An 18,071-nucleotide genomic window follows, 5' to 3' on the forward strand; every position below is an offset into this window, starting at 1 on the left:
ATTTCCTGGGGAGCTGTGTGAGGCACATTATTTCCTGGGGAGCTGTGTGGGGCACATTATTTCCTGGGGGGCTGTGTGAGGCACATTACTTACTGGGGGGCTGTGTGAGGCACATTACTTACTGGGGGGCTGTGTGTGAGGCACATTATTTACTGGGGGGACTGTGTGAGGCACATTATTTCCTGGGGGGGCTGTGTGAGGCACATTACTTACTGGGGGGCTGCGTGAGGCACATTACTTACTGGGGGGCTGTGTGTGAGGCACATTACTTAGTGGTGGGCTGTGTGAGGCACATTACTTAGTGGGGGGCTGTGTGAGGCACATTACTTAGTGGGGGGCTGTGTGAGGCACATTATTTACTGGGGGACTGTGTGAGGCACATTATTTACTGGGGGGCTGTGTGAGGCACATTACTTACTGGGGGGCTGTGTGAGGCACATTATTTACTGGGGGACTGTGTGAGGCACATTATTTACTGGGGGGCTGTGTGAGGCACATTACTTACTGGGGGGCTGTGTGAGGCACATTATTTACTGGGGGGCTGTGTGAGGCACATTATTTACTGGGGGGCTGTGTGAGGCACATTATTTACTGGGTGGCTGTGTGAGGCACATTACTTACTGGGGGGACTGTGTGGGCACATTACTGGGGGGGCTGTGTAAGGCGCATTATTTACTGGGGGGCTGTGTGAGGCGCATTATTTACTGGGGGGCTTTGTGAGGCACATTATTTACTGGGGGGCTGTGTGGGGCACATTACTTACTGGGGGACTGTGTGAGGCACATTACTTAGTGGTGGGCTGTGTGAGGCACATTACTTAATGGTGGGCTGTGTGAGGCACATTACTTAATGGTGGGCTGTGTGAGGCACATTACTTAATGGTGGGCTGTGTGAGGCACATTACTTAATGGTGGGCTGTGTGAGGCACATTACTTAGTGGGGGGCTGTGTGAGGCACATTATTTACTGGGGGACTGTGTGAGGCACATTACTTACTGGGGGGCTTTGTGAGACACATTACTTACTGGGGGGCTGTGTGTGAGGCACATTACTTACTGGGGGGCTGTGTGTGAGGCCCATTACTTACTGGGGGGCTGTGTGTGAGGCCCATTACTTAGTGGTGGGCTGTGTGAGGCACATTACTTAGTGGTGGGCTGTGTGAGGCACATTACTTAGTGGGGGGCTGTGTGAGGCACATTACTTAGTGGGGGGCTGTGTGAGGCACATTATTTACTGGGGGACTGTGTGAGGCACATTACTTACTGGGGGGCTGTGAGAGGCACAGTACTTACTGGGGGGCTGTGTGTGAGGCACATTATTTACTGGGGGACTGTGTGAGGCACATTACTTACTGGGGGGCTTTGTGAGGCACATTATTTACTGGGGGGCTGTGTGAGGCACATTATTTACTGGGGGGCTGTGTGAGGCACATTATTTACTGGGGGGCTGTGTGAGGCACATTATTTACTGGGTGGCTGTGTGAGGCACATTACTTACTGGGGGGACTGTGTGGGCACATTACTGGGGGGGCTGTGTAAGGCGCATTATTTACTGGGGGGCTGTGTGAGGCGCATTATTTACTGGGGGGCTTTGTGAGGCACATTATTTACTGGGGGGCTGTGTGGGGCACATTACTTACTGGGGGACTGTGTGAGGCACATTACTTAGTGGGGGGCTGTGTGAGGCACATTACTTAATGGTGGGCTGTGTGAGGCACATTACTTAATGGTGGGCTGTGTGAGGCACATTACTTAGTGGTGGGCTGTGTGAGGCACATTACTTAGTGGGGGGCTGTGTGAGGCACATTATTTACTGGGGGACTGTGTGAGGCACATTACTTACTGGGGGGCTTTGTGAGACACATTACTTACTGGGGGGCTGTGTGGGGCACATTACTTACTGGGGGACTGTGTGAGGCACATTACTTAGTGGGGGGCTGTGTGAGGCACATTATTTACTGGGGGACTGTGTGAGGCACATTACTTACTGGGGGGCTTTGTGAGACACATTACTTACTGGGGGGCTGTGTGGGGCACATTACTTACTGGGGGACTGTGTGAGGCACATTACTTACTGGGGGACTATGTGAGGCACATTACTTACTGGGGGGCTGTGTGAGGCACATTACTTACTGGGGGGCTGTGTGTGAGGCACATTATTTCCTGGGGGGCTGTGTGAGGCACATTATTTACTGGGGGGGACTGTGTGAGGCACATTACTTACTGGGGGGCTGTGTGAGGCACATTACTTACTGGGGGGCTGTGTGTGAGGCACATTATTTCCTGGGGGGCTGTGTGAGGCACATTATTTACTGGGGGGACTGTGTGAGGCACATTATTTACTGGTGGGCTGTGTGAGGCACATTACTTAATGGTGGGCTGTGTGAGGCACATTACTTAATGGTGGGCTGTGTGAGGCACATTACTTAGTGGGGGGCTGTGTGAGGCACATTATTTACTGGGGGACTGTGTGAGGCACATTACTTGCTGGGGGGCTTTGTGAGACACATTACTTACTGGGGGGCTGTGTGGGGCACATTACTTACTGGGGGACTGTGTGAGGCACATTACTTACTGGGGGGCTGTGTGAGGCACATTACTTACTGGGGGGCTGTGTGTGAGGCATATTACTTACTGGGGGACTATGTGAGGCACATTACTAACTGGGGGGCTGTGTGAGGCACATTACTTACTGGGGGGCTGTGTGTGAGGCACATTATTTCCTGGGGGGCTGTGTGAGGCACATTATTTACTGGGGGGGACTGTGTGAGGCACATTACTTACTGGGGGGCTGTGTGAGGCACATTACTTACTGGGGAGCTGTGTGTGAGGCACATTATTTCCTGGGGGGCTGTGTGAGGCACATTCTTTCCTGGGGGGCTGTGTGAGGCACATTATTTACTGGGGGGACTGTGTGAGGCACATTATTTACTGGGAGGCTGTGTGAGGCACATTACTGGGGGACTGTGTGAGGCGCATTATTTACTGGGGGGCTGTGTGAGGCACATTATTTACTGGTGGACTGTGTGAGGCACATTACTTACTGGGGGGGCTGTGTGGGCACATTACTGGGGGGACTGTGTGAGGCGCATTATTTACTGGGGGGGCTGTGTGGGCACATTACTGGGGGGACTGTGTGAGGCGCATTATTTACTGGGGGGCTGTGTGAGGCACATTACTTAGTGGGGGGCTGTGTGAGGCACATTATTTACTGGGGGACTGTGTGAGGCACATTTACTGGGGGGCTTTGTGAGGCACATTATTTACTGGGGGGGCTTTGTGAGGCACATTATTTACTGGGGGGACTGTGTGTGAGGCACATTATTTACTGGGGGGCTGTGTGAGGCACATTACTTACTGGGGGGCTTTGTGAGGCACATTACTTACTGGGGGGCTGTGTGGGGCACATTACTTACTGGGGGGCTGTGTGGGGCACATTACTTACTGGGGGACCGTGTGAGGCACATTACTTACTGGGGGGCTGTGTGAGGCACATTACTTACTGGGGGGCTGTGTGTGAGGCACATTACTTACTGGGGGGCTGTGTGTGAGGCACATTACTTACTGGGGGGCTGTGTGAGGCACATTACTTACTGGGGGGCTGTGTGTGAGGCACATTACTTACTGGGGGGGGGCTGTGTGAGGCACATTACTTACTGGGGGTCTGTGTGGGCACATTACTCACTGGGGGCTGTGTGAGGCACATTATTTACTGGGGGGCTGTGTGAGGCACATTATTTACTGGGGGGGCTGTGTGAGGCACATTACTTACTGGGGGGCTGTGTGAGGCACATTACTTAATGGTGGGCTGTGTGAGGCACATTACTTAGTGGGGGGCTGTGTGTGGGGCACATTACTTACTGGGGGGCTGTGTGTGAGGCACATTACTTACTGGGGGGCTGTGTGTGAGGCACATTACTTACTGGGGGGCTGTGTGTGAGGCACATTACTTACTGGGGGGCTGTGTGTGAGGCACATTACTTACTGGGGGGCTGTGTGAGGCACATTACTTACTGGGGGGCTGTGTGAGGCACATTACTTACTGGGGGGCTGTGTGAGGCACATTACTTACTGGGGGGCTGTGTGGTCACATTACTTACTGGGGGGACTGTGTGAGGCACATTATTTACTGGGGGGCCGTGTGGGGCACATTAGTTACTGGGGGGCTGTGTGAGGCACATTATTTACTGGGGGGGTTTGTGAGGCACATTACTTACTGGGGGGCTGTGTGAGGCACATTACTTACTGGGGGGCTGTGTGGGGACATTACTGGGGGGCTGTGTGGTCACATTACTTACTGGGGGGACTGTGTGAGGCACATTATTTACTGGGGGGCCGTGTGGGGCACATTAGTTACTGGGGGGCTGTGTGAGGCACATTACTTACTGAGGGGCTGTGTGTGAGGCACATTACTTACTGAGGGGCTGTGTGTGAGGCACATTACTTACTGGGGGGGCTGTGTGGGCACATTACTTACTGGGGGGCTGTGTGGGGACATTACTGGGGGGCTGTGTGGTCACATTACTTATGGGGGGGCTGTGTGGGGGACATTTCTTGGAGCGTGTTCACACATGTCACTAGGACAGGCCTTGGTTTGATCACATATATTTTCCAGTAATACACATGTGATGGGTAACACGCACCTGGTTTTGTTTAAATGCAAGACAAACGTGTGAGCGCAGCCTTACAGTATTTGGGGAGATAGTTAGGGGCAACAGCAGGATAACACTGCCAGGGAACAAAGATGTAGGGACAATGAGGAACATAAGATGTGGTGATGGGGATTTCTCCTTTGTTCTCTGTAGCTGTATATACCAGAAGTAACCTTGTTATTGGCACAACCACATGTGAGGGGGTTATGTACAGGAGGGGGCATTACTGAAAGTGCAATACACATGCATTGGGGCCCGTGCCCCGGATCTTTTACCACCCTAGCAACGCCCCTGAGAGGCAGTAATACTTCCCCATATTTTCTATATAAAGTGAATGGGAGGTCGTCTGTGCCTGGAGAGGAGTCTTTTATACATCATTTTACAGTCTTTTGTAATTCTGCCAAGGTGATTGGAGCCTCTAATTTCTCTCTCTGATTTTCAGAGAGCTTAGGAAATGTTATTCATTTTAAATATCCCTCAACCACCCCTTTAGAACAGGATACCCTGGAAGTGTACAAATCTTCATAGAAGAGTTTAAATTGTTCCAACACCCTCCCCTGGTCCTTTATCATTCCCCGTATTATTCCCCGTATAGCTGTTTGTATTGGGTGATTGGATCATATGGGCCAATATTTTCCCTGTTTTACCTCAATCTGAAAAGTATCTTTGCCCCTGAAAAACAATCTATGTTGTGCCTTCTCTGCCAGAAAATCCTCATAATTTGTTTTCGCTTCCAACAGTTCTTTGCCACTCTAACTACTTTGTTGACTCTTCACAGTTCTTTCGGCCTCTTTGTACTTCTGTTTCAGCTGTTTTCTTTATAATTAAATTTGCTCTTAGCTTCTACTTTACCTTTTTTGAACACCCCCCTCAAAGAGGCCTTAAGTGTATCCCAAATACTCAGCCTGTCTGCCGATCTATGGTTTGCAGCCAAAAACTTTTTGTGAACCTCTTCACGTCTAAAGAGTCACCCAGTATTGAGAGCCAATATGGATTTAACTTGAAATTTTGGGTTTTTCTCCCCTCTTGGCCTATTAATACCACCACTGGTCCATGGTCTGATACCGTTATTGACTCATATTACATTTTATAAATATTGAGCATTAAGGATTGGCTTACCAAACAGTGATCAATACAAGTATATATATTATGTGTTTTACTCAGGTACGAAAAAGTTTTCTTTGTGCCATATTTCATGCGCCATACATCAGCTAAACCAAGTTCTTCACAAAAGAACTTCACTTCGGTGAGCTGCTAAAATTTAGGGAGGGTAAGGAAAGCTACCCAGTATTAATAATAGGAGGTCTGAACACAGTGGGGGTCATTTACTAATGTACCGATTTACGTTTTCCCGACGTGTTACCCGAATATTTTCGAGTTGCGCTGATTTTCCCTGTTTTGCCCCGTGTTTTTGGCGCACACGATCGGATTGCGACACCCAGCATGCACGCGTCGGAAATCGGGGGCATGGCCGTACGAAAACCCGACAGATTCGGAGAAACCGGCGCATTAAAAAAAAAGTGTCGCGGGACACGCGCTTACCTTCACCAAGTATAGGATCGCGAACTTCGGCGGATTTCAGCGCAGCAGCGACACCTGGTGGACATCGGAGGAACTGCCTTAGTGAATCAACGGAAGACCGCAGAGAACCAGCTGCTGGATCTCAAATGGGCCGGGTAAGTAAATCTGCCCCAGTATTTATTGTTGGTTTAGATCAGATGAGTTTGGAGAGAAAGGTGGGAGAATCCTTAAGGGATAGGGAAACGGAACGCCCCCTAATTTGTGTGAAGATGCCTAGTGCAGCTGCACCACGAAAGGGTTGCCTGTGACACAAATGTGGCGCTGACACTTCTTAAATAAATTTGCAAGCAGTTTGCACTAAAAAGAACGTGCAAAGTGCAACAGAAAACTGGCGCAAAGCCCTTAGTAAATGTGCCCCAATATTTCCATTCACTAACAGCAAGCAGACATCAAATAATAGTAAAAAATTTCAAAAAGGTGTATTAAAGAACATTTTCTCATACAGTGATAGATCTTTATTCACATGAGACTAGAAAACACCTCTTACAGGAAATCTACCATCAGAATCTCAGATTGTAGAGCTTACACTTACCTGCACATTTCATCTTATGCAGTCCAGAATCGCCATTGTTACATTCTTAAATCCCTGTAATTTGCTAAAAAATGTCTTTTAAAATATTAAAGTGAGCGTTAGGTGCATTGGTCTAGCATCAATGATTCCGATAGAAGATTTCCTTTAAATACAGTTGTCATTAAACAGAGACATTCACTTTTGTTTCCTGCTTATCACAACGACTGCCATAAATCTTTCTTTTCCATGTGTCCTCCTGTATTTTCTATATCCAAATCTGGGTCTGTAGAGCCAATCCTGTAGGAAACAAAGTTACTGATTAATAGCATTGTCCGCACCCAATTATTCTTGGCCTGGTATTAGAATGTATCTGATGCTGTCCTCATTTTAACTTCTTCATCTTAAAGGGATTGTCTTATGTATGTATTTTCAGTAGCATCCATTAGATGTTACTCTGCATGAAATAAATAGGGGCACATTTACTTACCCCATCGGCAAAGTTCACCGAATGTGCCGCGATTCACTAAGATTGTGCGCCCGATATCCTACATGTGTCGCTTCCCCACTCAGGTCCGACAGAGTTGACCATCTTTTAAGTGGTACATGTAAGTGCATTGTCTTGCGACACAATTTGAATGTTAAATCCTGTGCTCAGTCTGAATCAGTCGGATCGTCTGACGACACGCCCCCCAATTGGTGTTGCATGGAAGCTAACAAAGCTGCGCCATAAACAATCGCATGCGACACAATCCCAGCGCAGACACCTGTTAAATACTTGTCCAAGCCGCGCAATGAGGCTTCTGACCAAGTCTACACAGCAAAACTGAAAAGTAACCAGTGTGAAAATTCAGTATTTCAGATATTTTATTTGTATTAAAAATATAGCAAAATAAATCAAATAAAAAAAAAATCACAAAACTAAACAAAAGTAATTCAAGTTATAATCAACAAATCTGTGAAATCTTTGCGTTTTTAAATTAATATTTTTTTTTCATTTCAGGCCAAATGTGTGTCCCGAAAGAGAACTGACCATAGTCGCTCACAAACAGCCGGTGGTTGAGGCCTATAGTCGAATGGTGAAAGTTTGGAAACAAGGATGTGCAGGACAGATGTGGTGTGTTGGCTATGAGCGGAGGTAGGTACTGGATTATACAGCAGATCTATGCTATCTCTCTATCGTATTTCTGTATGATACTATCCTACTATACCATATACCACATTTAAGTCAAAATGGGCAGATCCACTGGAAGTGTGCCCCTTGTGGGACTCAATTAGTCCTTTCATAGAGTGAGGAGAACCCTGTGTGCTACATGTCATTTAGGCATTTAGGACTTTGGTAAGCAATAGTAACTTTATTGATCTCTCCGGAGCTGACAAAACTGCAATGATTTAAAGATAAAGCAGCAGGAGCCTAAAGTGACTATACAAAGTTTAGCATCAAACAGGAAAACTGCCATCAATATTAGGCATGATATACCAGGAGAAATTACTGATAGATCTAGGCACCATGAACGTGGTAATCATAAATTTGTTATCCATGGCCTCTTTCCTTCTAAATCAATTTTTTTAAATTATGCTAATGACCCAGAAGGGCTCTGGGGGGAGTGTTACCCAAGCTGTGGCTTTACAGGCTGTCTCACTGTGCCCTTTTGCTCGCTCAGCACTGCCCCCTCCCTCTACCTGATGTAATCTCATGGCAGTAGAGGCAGTTTCAGAACACAGTCATGTAATAGCTCGTGAAGCTGCAGCATGGAGGGGCTCTGGTAATGCTACCTCCATTAATATAATTTTAAAAGTTAATTTTAAAAGGAAGGAGACCATGGATAACACATATAAGAAGATTACCACTGTCTTTGTGCCTGGATCTTTGAGTAAATGGTTTTTCATGCTTGGTTATGATGGTAGATGTCCTTTAAGATTGACTATTCCAGAGCCGGTGAGCTGGTGTTGTTGCCTGAAGAATCTGTTCTTTTTGCTGTGATGTACTTTCCGGGAAGGTCAACCCATGAGGACATTTGACTGGAGTTGGGACGGAATTTGCAGTAGTCACACACAGTGAATGATGGAGACATATTATTTTTTGTGACATTAGGGCCCCAAATGAGCCTGTTGCCTAATATGGCATCGGTTTCATTAAAGGAAGTCTCAGAATAAACCACTACAGCACAGCACCTGATTCACCTGGTAAGAAATGATTCATGCCTTTGTTTACTGCAGAATGTCAGATTTTCTTTTTATAGCAGATTAAATATCAGCAGCCCCTGTATATGGGGGGTCTTACTTTAAATACTATTGCACAGGACCACTTGTGCTGGTATACCTAAGGCTTTGACTCTGCCTGGTACCAGTTTACCCGTTTGCTTTTTTCTTTAAATTTCATTTTCTGCCGTCTCATCACATGAGAAAAAAAATCATTAAACTAGAACATGAAATTGAAACTGATAAACACTAAGAGCTCCTTGTACAGATGCCAAGATAAAGAGAATTCATCAAGACACTCTGCGGAGGAATTGAGCGCAGCCCCAGGTAGAGGATCAAGACAAGCTGCTATTTTATCATTTATATAGTACGAGGAATAAAAACAGGGCCATGACCAAATAAACCGAACGCTTCCTCCGATGGAAAAACTGCCCTGTGGTCATTCCCTTATTTATTTTAATTATTTTTCTAATTTTATTTGTTAGTTTTTTCTTTGGGGATACATTTGTGTACATTTGTGAAATCTTGTGATTTTTGTTTATGAAATAAGTTAATTTATTTTTGGCAATTTTAGGCCCAGTCTTCGGGTTAGAGTATAACGAGGTTGAAGACAGAAGGGGAATGGAATGTCTGCTGTACACCTTCCCCATAGAATTTCTGTTAACTTCCCTTACACATCCGTTAATCCAGAAAACATCAGCCGCAAGTGTAAACTTAGTCTTACTTGTGTTTTCTGAAGAAACACCAATCGCAAGTGTAAGCTTAGTCTTACTTATATTTTTATTCTTTTATTCTTTAATTTTCTTTGCATAGAAATATCAGTTATATCAATTGATTTACATTGCACTGAAGCCCTAGGAGCTTAAAATAGTAGTAGAGCTCCTGCTTATTACATAAAAACTCAACACCTTATAGAAATATAGGGGCAGATTTATCAAGCTGCTTAAGAGTAAGAATGTGCTTAGTTGCCCATGGCAAACATTTACAGCTCCCCTTTAAAATATTCATGAGCACTGGTAAAATGAAAACTGAGCTGTAATTGGTTGGCATGGCAAACTAAGCACATTCTAACTCTTAGGCAGCTTGATAAATCTGCCTTATAGTGTTAATTCCTTATAGGAGGAATCTATAATATTTTAGCGGTAGCTATTTCTTATATGCCACACTTGATAGTAGAGTAGATTCATGTTATGAATAAGACAAAGCTAACCTTAAAGGCAGGTCTTAGTTTTTACAATGGGGGAGAAGGTATTCTATACAAGAATCCCACACATCGCAAGGACTGTCGTGTCAGGTTCAATGAACTCACTTTAAACTGTAATTTTCAGCAATTATGAGAAGTAATGTATAGCCTACTGTAATGCAGAAAGGAGTGAGTGCGATTATTCCAAGTGTCTGCGCTGTGAACAAAGGGTCTAAATAACACGGACAGACTCTTTGCCAGAACATCAAAAGCCTAAACTTGCATTGCAGCAGTGGTAAGATACTTGCTCCTTAATAAGAAACAGTAAACTAATTGTTTGAAACCCTTTGTAGAATACAATTCCACCAAACATCCTTTTTGGCCAGCTCTTAAGAAATACAATCAATGCAAGAGACTCCTTAAGAATGTGTTTACAAAGTGGGTTACAAAGCCACTGTAGTTAATACCTACATGGAGAGCGGAACCTGAATATTTAAAGTATGATCTTTATTAAGGTATATTAAAGTATGATCTTTATTAAGGTATATTAAAGTATGATCTTTATTAAGGTATATTAAAGTATGATCTTTATTAGAAACCACTTATCTGCTTTGTATTATTTGTATAATGTTTTGCTCTACTTGGATCTGGGGCTGGTTCTTAGTAAGATAAAGGTGATAAGTACATTAAATCTACAGTGATAAGGAAAGCACAAGTCATTGTTTAGGTTCTAGGTTTCTCAAGATATCTATATCAGTTGTCTCTAATGGGTGGCTCTACAACTACAACTCTAGGTATATACTGACAACTAATGGCTTACAGGGTATATTGGGAGTTGTAGTTTTATAGTGGGGTATTGGGAAGCTTCCACACTCCTCTTTTCACTGGAACAAGGGAGCAAATGGTACCTCAAGAACTTGCATGTAAGCCATCTAAGCAAAGCATATCCTAGTAAACTGGAATTGTCTGTCTTGCAAGAGTTTTTGGAGTTCATCATATCATCATAATCATCCACAGGTTCTCCGAGCTAACAGTCAATAATCTCCAAAACTTGGTAGCCAAAAATATATAGTAGATCCATTCTTCCGTTTGACCAGGAACGGTAGAACATAATTTCTTCTATTTATTTACATATCTAAGAATCTACTCTGTAAAGATTGCTGATTACATAGTAAATTCCTAACTACACCGTTCTGTATTTTATCAAGAACAGCTGGACTTACTCCTGTGTTCAATGCTTTACAGAAATCATAAGAAGTATCATAAGAGCATTTGGCTGTGGAAATTTTTTCTGCTTTGTGTCTCATGGTCCCAAGACCCTAGTATCCGAGACCACACAAACCATTCTCTAAGCCTTGGCAAGGTGTCACGTTCCACCGTCCGCACTCGTAGCCAAATAGACTGAGCCACTTATACAGTAGATACTGATTGGTGAATTTACAAGCAGTAAGTTTGCCAGCGCCTCATTACCCCAGTCTGTTCATTCTCCTTGGTCTCTGTCCAAGGTCTATAAAATGACTCCTAAAATACCTCCAAATCTAAGTCGAATGGAGTACGCTACCAATGGGGAGGCTTCTGCTCTTAATCCACTGAACATTGTAACATACTTATGGAAAGCCATTATATGACTCAATGTGTCAACTCAAGAGAGGTCCTAATCTGCAAAAACTGGTATGAGCTGATAACTAAAGAGAGTGTTATGTCCCTTCTGTGTTTTCATATCGGAGCAATGAATGAGGGGAAAGCAGGTGGCGTGGTGTTTGAACATCTGTGCCCTAGCAACCAAACATTTATGTGGACTTCTAATATCTTACCGTTGACAATTGTTGACAGCATCTGATAGTGTGAAAAGCTTATTTTTTTTCTTTTTTTATGAATTCAAAGCAGCAATTCCAGGTAAAATGGATGCACTTGACCCCAATCATTAAGCCCGGGATGGAGTAAATGGTAAAGCAATGAGGCCGCTTATTAGCTCGTGAAAACATCTCAGAATATAGCACTCAACAAATGAGGACGTTGTTCACAAAGTCGTATGAAATATTGCTCCAAGTGTATCTGCTTAATGAAGCTGAAATATAAATCGGGAGGATGTAAGATGGGATATTGTCAGAGACTTCAACATTTTAGTGCTTTTTTTATTTTTTTCTTTCTATTTCTGTAGAAATGGGGCCATCATTCGTGTGAGTGGAGATCTTCTTGTGCATTGGCAGTTTGCAAAAGAATATAGATGTGTTCACATAAAGGGGAAGCTGAGGTTCCATGTACTTTTCCATTGGAAGCTTAGATTTTTAAAATTATCCAAGCTATTTATAGACTTTGTCAGCACTGTAGAGCATGATAGGTGTGACCATTGCTCATAATACATATAGAGCAGGAGCCTGTATACCATAAAGTACAGTATTCCAGGCACTCTGCAAAGGCTAATAATGCATATCTGTGTATACAGAATATTCTGTGACCTCTAAGTCGAAGCTGAGGATTTTTTTATTTAAGGTAATCCATAGATAAATGTTGGTGGCCTCCATGTTCATTTGTATATACTATTATACTCTACAATTTAGAGAATGGGTGTCAAACACAAGGGCCGAGGGCCAAATGCTGCCGGCAGCCTTGTGTTTTCTGGCCCGGCTTTTGTTTCCCTTTCCCCATGTTGCGCTCATCGAGAGCGCAGCATAGGCGCCCAGGCAACTACAATACTTATCTTTCCTCGCTACCCAGAAGAAACAAGTCCTCTTCTTTGCTCCAGTGTGCGCCCGCTGTACGTGCCAACTTTGAAGCCAACACACGTTGTGTAATAACATCATCAGCGGGTGCAACCTGGAAAAAAGAAGTGGACAGCTGCTGCTTCTGGGGAGCGAGGAAAGGTAAGTAAATTTTAGTTTGTTTGCACAAAAATGGTAGAATGAAAGGCACTGGAAGCCCTGTGACTACTAGAGAAGCACAGTGGCTAATGGTGGCATTGGGGGAGCACTGTGGCTATGGATAGCACAGTGGCTGCTGAGTGCCATTCAGGAGGGGGAGTGGCTACTGGGGGCCATTGGGAAGCACAATGCCTACTGGGGGCATTGAGGACACAATGGGGTCCTAGGGGAACTCTGTTGCTACTGGGGGCAGAATGTGGCTACTGAGGGAGCACTGTGGCTACTGGGGGACCTAGGAGCACTGTCGCTCCTGGGGGCACAGTGGAGCACTTTGGTTACTGGGGGTATTGTGGCTTCTGCGGGGCACTGGGAGCACTGTGGCTACTAGGGGCACGTGGCTGCTCGGGGGGGATGTGACTGCTTGGGGACACTGTGGCTGCTGGAGGGACATAGTAGGTGCACGGTGGCTGTTCCTCTGGGGGCACGCTCATTAATTGTCAATGTGGGGTACATACAAGCCATGCCGTTGTCTCAGGTTTTTGTTATTTACACTATGTACAGCATTTTGGTTGTCCTCACAGAGATGATTGTAATTATATTACTGTATGAATGTAACTACTAAACAGTTCAAGTAGATACATTTATACAGTAATAAAGTGACAGTCATCCCCCTTTGAGCCAACCACAAGGCTGACGTGGCCCCCACAAAAATGAGTTTGATTTAGAGAGTGAGGTTAATAAAACAGTACAATAGATTCTTCTATAATTTTATAACAATTCTTAAAATGTATTTTTCTTTTCATGTCATTGCAGAACAGCATATTACACATCGTATCGCCAGGTATACAGCCGCGAGTATCAGACTGTAAATAAGTGCTGTCCTGGATGGTCACAGCTGAATGGGGAGACAGGCTGTCAGCACTGTAAGTATTGCCCATGTAAATGACACCCTTTAAATGTAATTGCCATAGTATCTCTGCAGAGAACACAATAAGCAAAGGTAAAATAATAGACATCATCATTCATCTACTCATTCAGAGACATGCTTGAATGCAAAAATAACATTTTCCTTCTGAACATTTATTTAAAGGGGTGGTGGCAGATAAACACCTTCCCAACAGATTCAACTAAGTGTTTACTCTATTTCTATTCACTAAATTGTGCACTCACCTTCCATTGAGGCTGCAAATGGAGTATTAATCACAACCCATCAGTGTGCACACCACCTACACAAATGCTGCCACCACTAGCTACCCAATAGTTGGACTATAAAGGAGTAGTGGATTAAAACTATATAAGATTCTTTGGAGGAAACAGGCAAGAAACCACGTATGATAAACCAGGGACACTTACTCATAGATCCAGGCACCATGACTGTGGTAATCTTCTTATTTGTTATCCATGGTCTCCATTATTCTGAAAATCAACGTTTAACATTAAGCTATTGAACCAGAAGGGTTCCAGTGAGCCCCTCCATGCTGTAGCATTTTAAGCTATAACACTATCTCACCTTGCTCCCTCAGCACTTCCCCTCCCTCTGCCTGCTGTAATCACATGACAGCAGAGGAAGTTTAAAGGGAACCTGTCACCAGGAGACCCATTTTAGCACTCCCCCCCCCCCACAGAGCATAGTACATATGCTGCCAAAGTGTTTTTGTATAAAAATAGGTTTTAAAGAAAAAAAGATATGTTATATTGTACCTTTCATTAGCATCTGCTGTGTTACTAGGCAGTTGCCAATTGGGAGGGGCTGGAAAGGAGCAGTCCCCCCCCCCCACCCTTGGGAAACATGTGACCTTTTCAAATATATGAATAACTCCCAACACTCAGGATTGGCTGTAGAGGAGCAGGGGGTGTCGCTAAGCCCAGTAATTTGAAAGGGTCACATGGAGAAGCTGTTCCCCAAGGGTGGGGGGGGTGGACTGCTCCTTTCCAGCACCTCCCAAAAGGCAACTGCCTAGTGACACAGCAGATGCTAATGAAAGGTACAATATAACATATCTTTTTTTCTGTAAAACCAATTTTTAATACAAAAACACTTTGTCAGTGTATGTACTATGCTCTGTGGGGACTGGGGGAGTGCTAAAAATGGGTCTCCTGGTGACAGGTTCCCTTTAAGAACACAATGGAAAGGATGAACTGCTCCTCCACAGTGTAATGCCACCCATAGCACCTCTGGCACATTAGCATAATTGAAGTTAAATAAGTTGACTTTTGAGGGAAAAGGCCATGGATATGGCAATGGAACAAATATGAGAAGATTATCACATTTCCTGGACCTATGAGATCATACTTGATTTTGATGGTAGATTTTCTTAAAGCATTACTAGAAATGTACATCAACAAAAAAAAATTTGAGAGCCAAATAGACATGTGAAAGAAATCATAATAAAAAATAAAAGGGAGAATCAATAGAAAGACAAAAAGCTTGCATGTCTTCAGTGTTCCTTCATGGGAGAAAAGAGGAGGTAAGGATGTAAGAATATGACATCATATTTAGAGATGATGCTGCCCTACACCCCTTATGCTGCTTACACCCCTTATTGGTGGTGCTAAGCTGAAACCTCAGCTGAGACAGTTTATAAAGCTTTAAAAACCCTCCTAACTATCCCATATAAATGTATGCTTTGCCAGAAGTCCCTTTTTTTCTTTTAAGAAATAAGCTGCCACGTGAAATATCTGGCAGTGACTTATTTTCTGTGCGAACAAGAAATTTCTATTGTGGGAGAGTGTGGTACCACACAAAACCTAAATCGATTAAGATACACTATTTATGATCAAACTTACTGTGCAGATATGACAACAGAACCAAGCCTATTTATAGATATGGTAATAGAACCAAGCTTACTGTGTAGATACAATACAAGATCCACACTTATTGTATAGATACAGTTACAGAACAAAATTTGCTGTATATGTTGAAACTGGGAAAGATGAGGAGCTCCTTGGAAATGTAGCAGCCTCCAGTAGTGCATAGAGAAGATGAGGAGACAAAGAAAGAGCTTGATTCAAGGGTAGTGTATTCTTAAGGTTATGTGACCAATAGTAAGACCCTGGCTCCAGCGGCCATCTCCGCGGCTTGCAAAGATTTAAAGGGCCAGTACGCTGATAATTGGCGCTGGCCGGCCCCCTTCCCTGATAAATTCCCAGACCCTTCCTGTGTCCCCTGCCGGATCTTTGTACTTCTATGCCTAAGAGAAAGCTGTATTCTAAGCCCTTTGTGATTATCCTGATTTCCCGTTGTGACCCCGATTCCGTTCCTAATTCCAATCCTGTGCTGCATGTCCTGACCTATCGCTACATCCCCGACTCTGATCCTGTGCTGCCTGTTTCGACCTCCTGCCTGTCGCCGACCACAATGTTACCTGTGGAAGGACCTGGTGGTACCACACTGCAACAAGTCCAACCTGCTTTGCGGCGGGCTCTGCTGAAAATCGGGTGCCACTTAGACTCTGGTACCAGGTGTCGGCTTACATCATCGTCCGCGGTGGTCCAGTGTGTCCACTATCCCTGGTTCAGATGTGTCATATATATCTTACATATCAAATTTACTGTATAGATTTGGTTATATATATAGGCATAAGCAAACTTACTTTATATATATGATAACAGAACCAACCTTACTGTATATATATGGTAACATAAACAATTTTACTGTATATTTTTGGTGACAGAAACAAGCACAAATGATTCAAAAACATAAACGATGTAAACAAATTATCTGATAAAATTAGAGAAGAAAACAAACCTATCCATTAATCCAGTAACCCCAAATCACTAACCTTTTCCCAGTAACCCTTTCCTACTAACCCAATTCCCTTAACCATAAATCACTAACTCTTTCCCACTAACCCTAACTCACTAACACCAACCTACCTACCCCTATCCACTAAATTTCACTAGAGGCAGCACCACCCCAGGGAAACTATTGAACCGTTTTCTCTAAAGTGATCAGTGCAGTAAAAATGCTAATTATTTTATCTTGGGGTGGGGAAGGTTTCAGGGTCTATATACTGGCCCATAAAAACCCTACCGTCCCTTCTCAGAAGAGGGGATAGAGCGCCCAAGTATTTTGCCACTCAATTTTTTTGTCATAAAAATTCCCCCAGCTTCCCGGCAGCCAGCCCCCTCACCTGGATGCCCTAAGCGGCTATGGTGGCCAGTTACCTAGTGGAAAATATCACTGTGGATAAAAAAAGAACAAGGAATAAACCCTCAAGATGTCCCTAGACCTCCACATAGGGAACCACTTTTCAGTTCCTAGGCGTACTTTTAGGCTAGATGGACACAAATGTGCCAAATCTGGATTATGAAAAAAATGTCTTCAGCTTTTCACAGCCAATTTGCATCATGTGATTGGCTTTATGCCGTATAAGAGCTATAATTTTCATTATTGAGCCACGTAAGGGAGTAGGACTGCAACCGCTGCAGCGCTTTAGCTGTAACCCACCAATACTGAACATCTAAGATGTTTGGAATTAGTTAAATATTGATGTCTTTACTGTACACAATCTGCCATCACTTGAAAACAGCTGAAATATTGTTACCCGCAGTTAGAAATGTTCTTCAAGAAATTTGACATTGGTAACAAATTTTACCTTTATCTTTTTTTTAAACCGAACGAGGTAGAAAAATGCAGTATTTTAATTGCATCAACTCTCGACAGATTTATGTTTCTGTAAACCGTCCCACATGAATTATACCCTTACCCCATCAAGCTTAAGAAGCCATAAATCATCTCATGTCCCTGCTATGAATTCCTCACACACATATAAGCATATTTTAATATTAATCTTCAGCGTTCCGTGATATTTAAATGTTATAGAAGTCGCCTCAAAAAGTTCAGGCAGAACAAATATTAAAGGAAATCTACCATCAAAATCCAGTTGTCCATGGCCTCCTCCCTTCTAAAATCAACTGTTTAAGGTATACTAATGAGCCTGAAGGGTAACAGGGGTGATTCCAACAGCCCCTCTCTACTGCAGCTTCACAGGCTGTTACCCTGTCTCATTCTTCCCCTATGCTCCCAAAGCACTTCCCTTCTCCCTCTGCCTGACCTAATCTCATTGGTGCACAGGAAGTTTCA

The 18,071-nt window shown here is 44.0% G+C and overlaps 1 protein-coding gene across 1 annotated transcript in view; it reads left to right on the top strand.

The window, feature by feature from the left end:
• MEGF6 (multiple EGF like domains 6) overlaps positions 1-18,071 on the top strand; it is a 262,844-nt gene that overhangs the window by 27,466 nt on the left and 217,307 nt on the right. Inside the window, exons 2-3 of the mRNA XM_072156315.1 lie at positions 7,743-7,877; positions 13,799-13,908. Of these exons, the coding sequence (XP_072012416.1) occupies positions 7,743-7,877; positions 13,799-13,908 (245 nt within the window). The remainder of the gene's footprint in view (positions 1-7,742; positions 7,878-13,798; positions 13,909-18,071) is intronic.

Source organism: Engystomops pustulosus, chromosome 6 (assembly GCF_040894005.1).
Source record: "Engystomops pustulosus chromosome 6, aEngPut4.maternal, whole genome shotgun sequence".
Classification (NCBI taxonomy): Eukaryota; Metazoa; Chordata; class Amphibia; order Anura; family Leptodactylidae; genus Engystomops; species Engystomops pustulosus.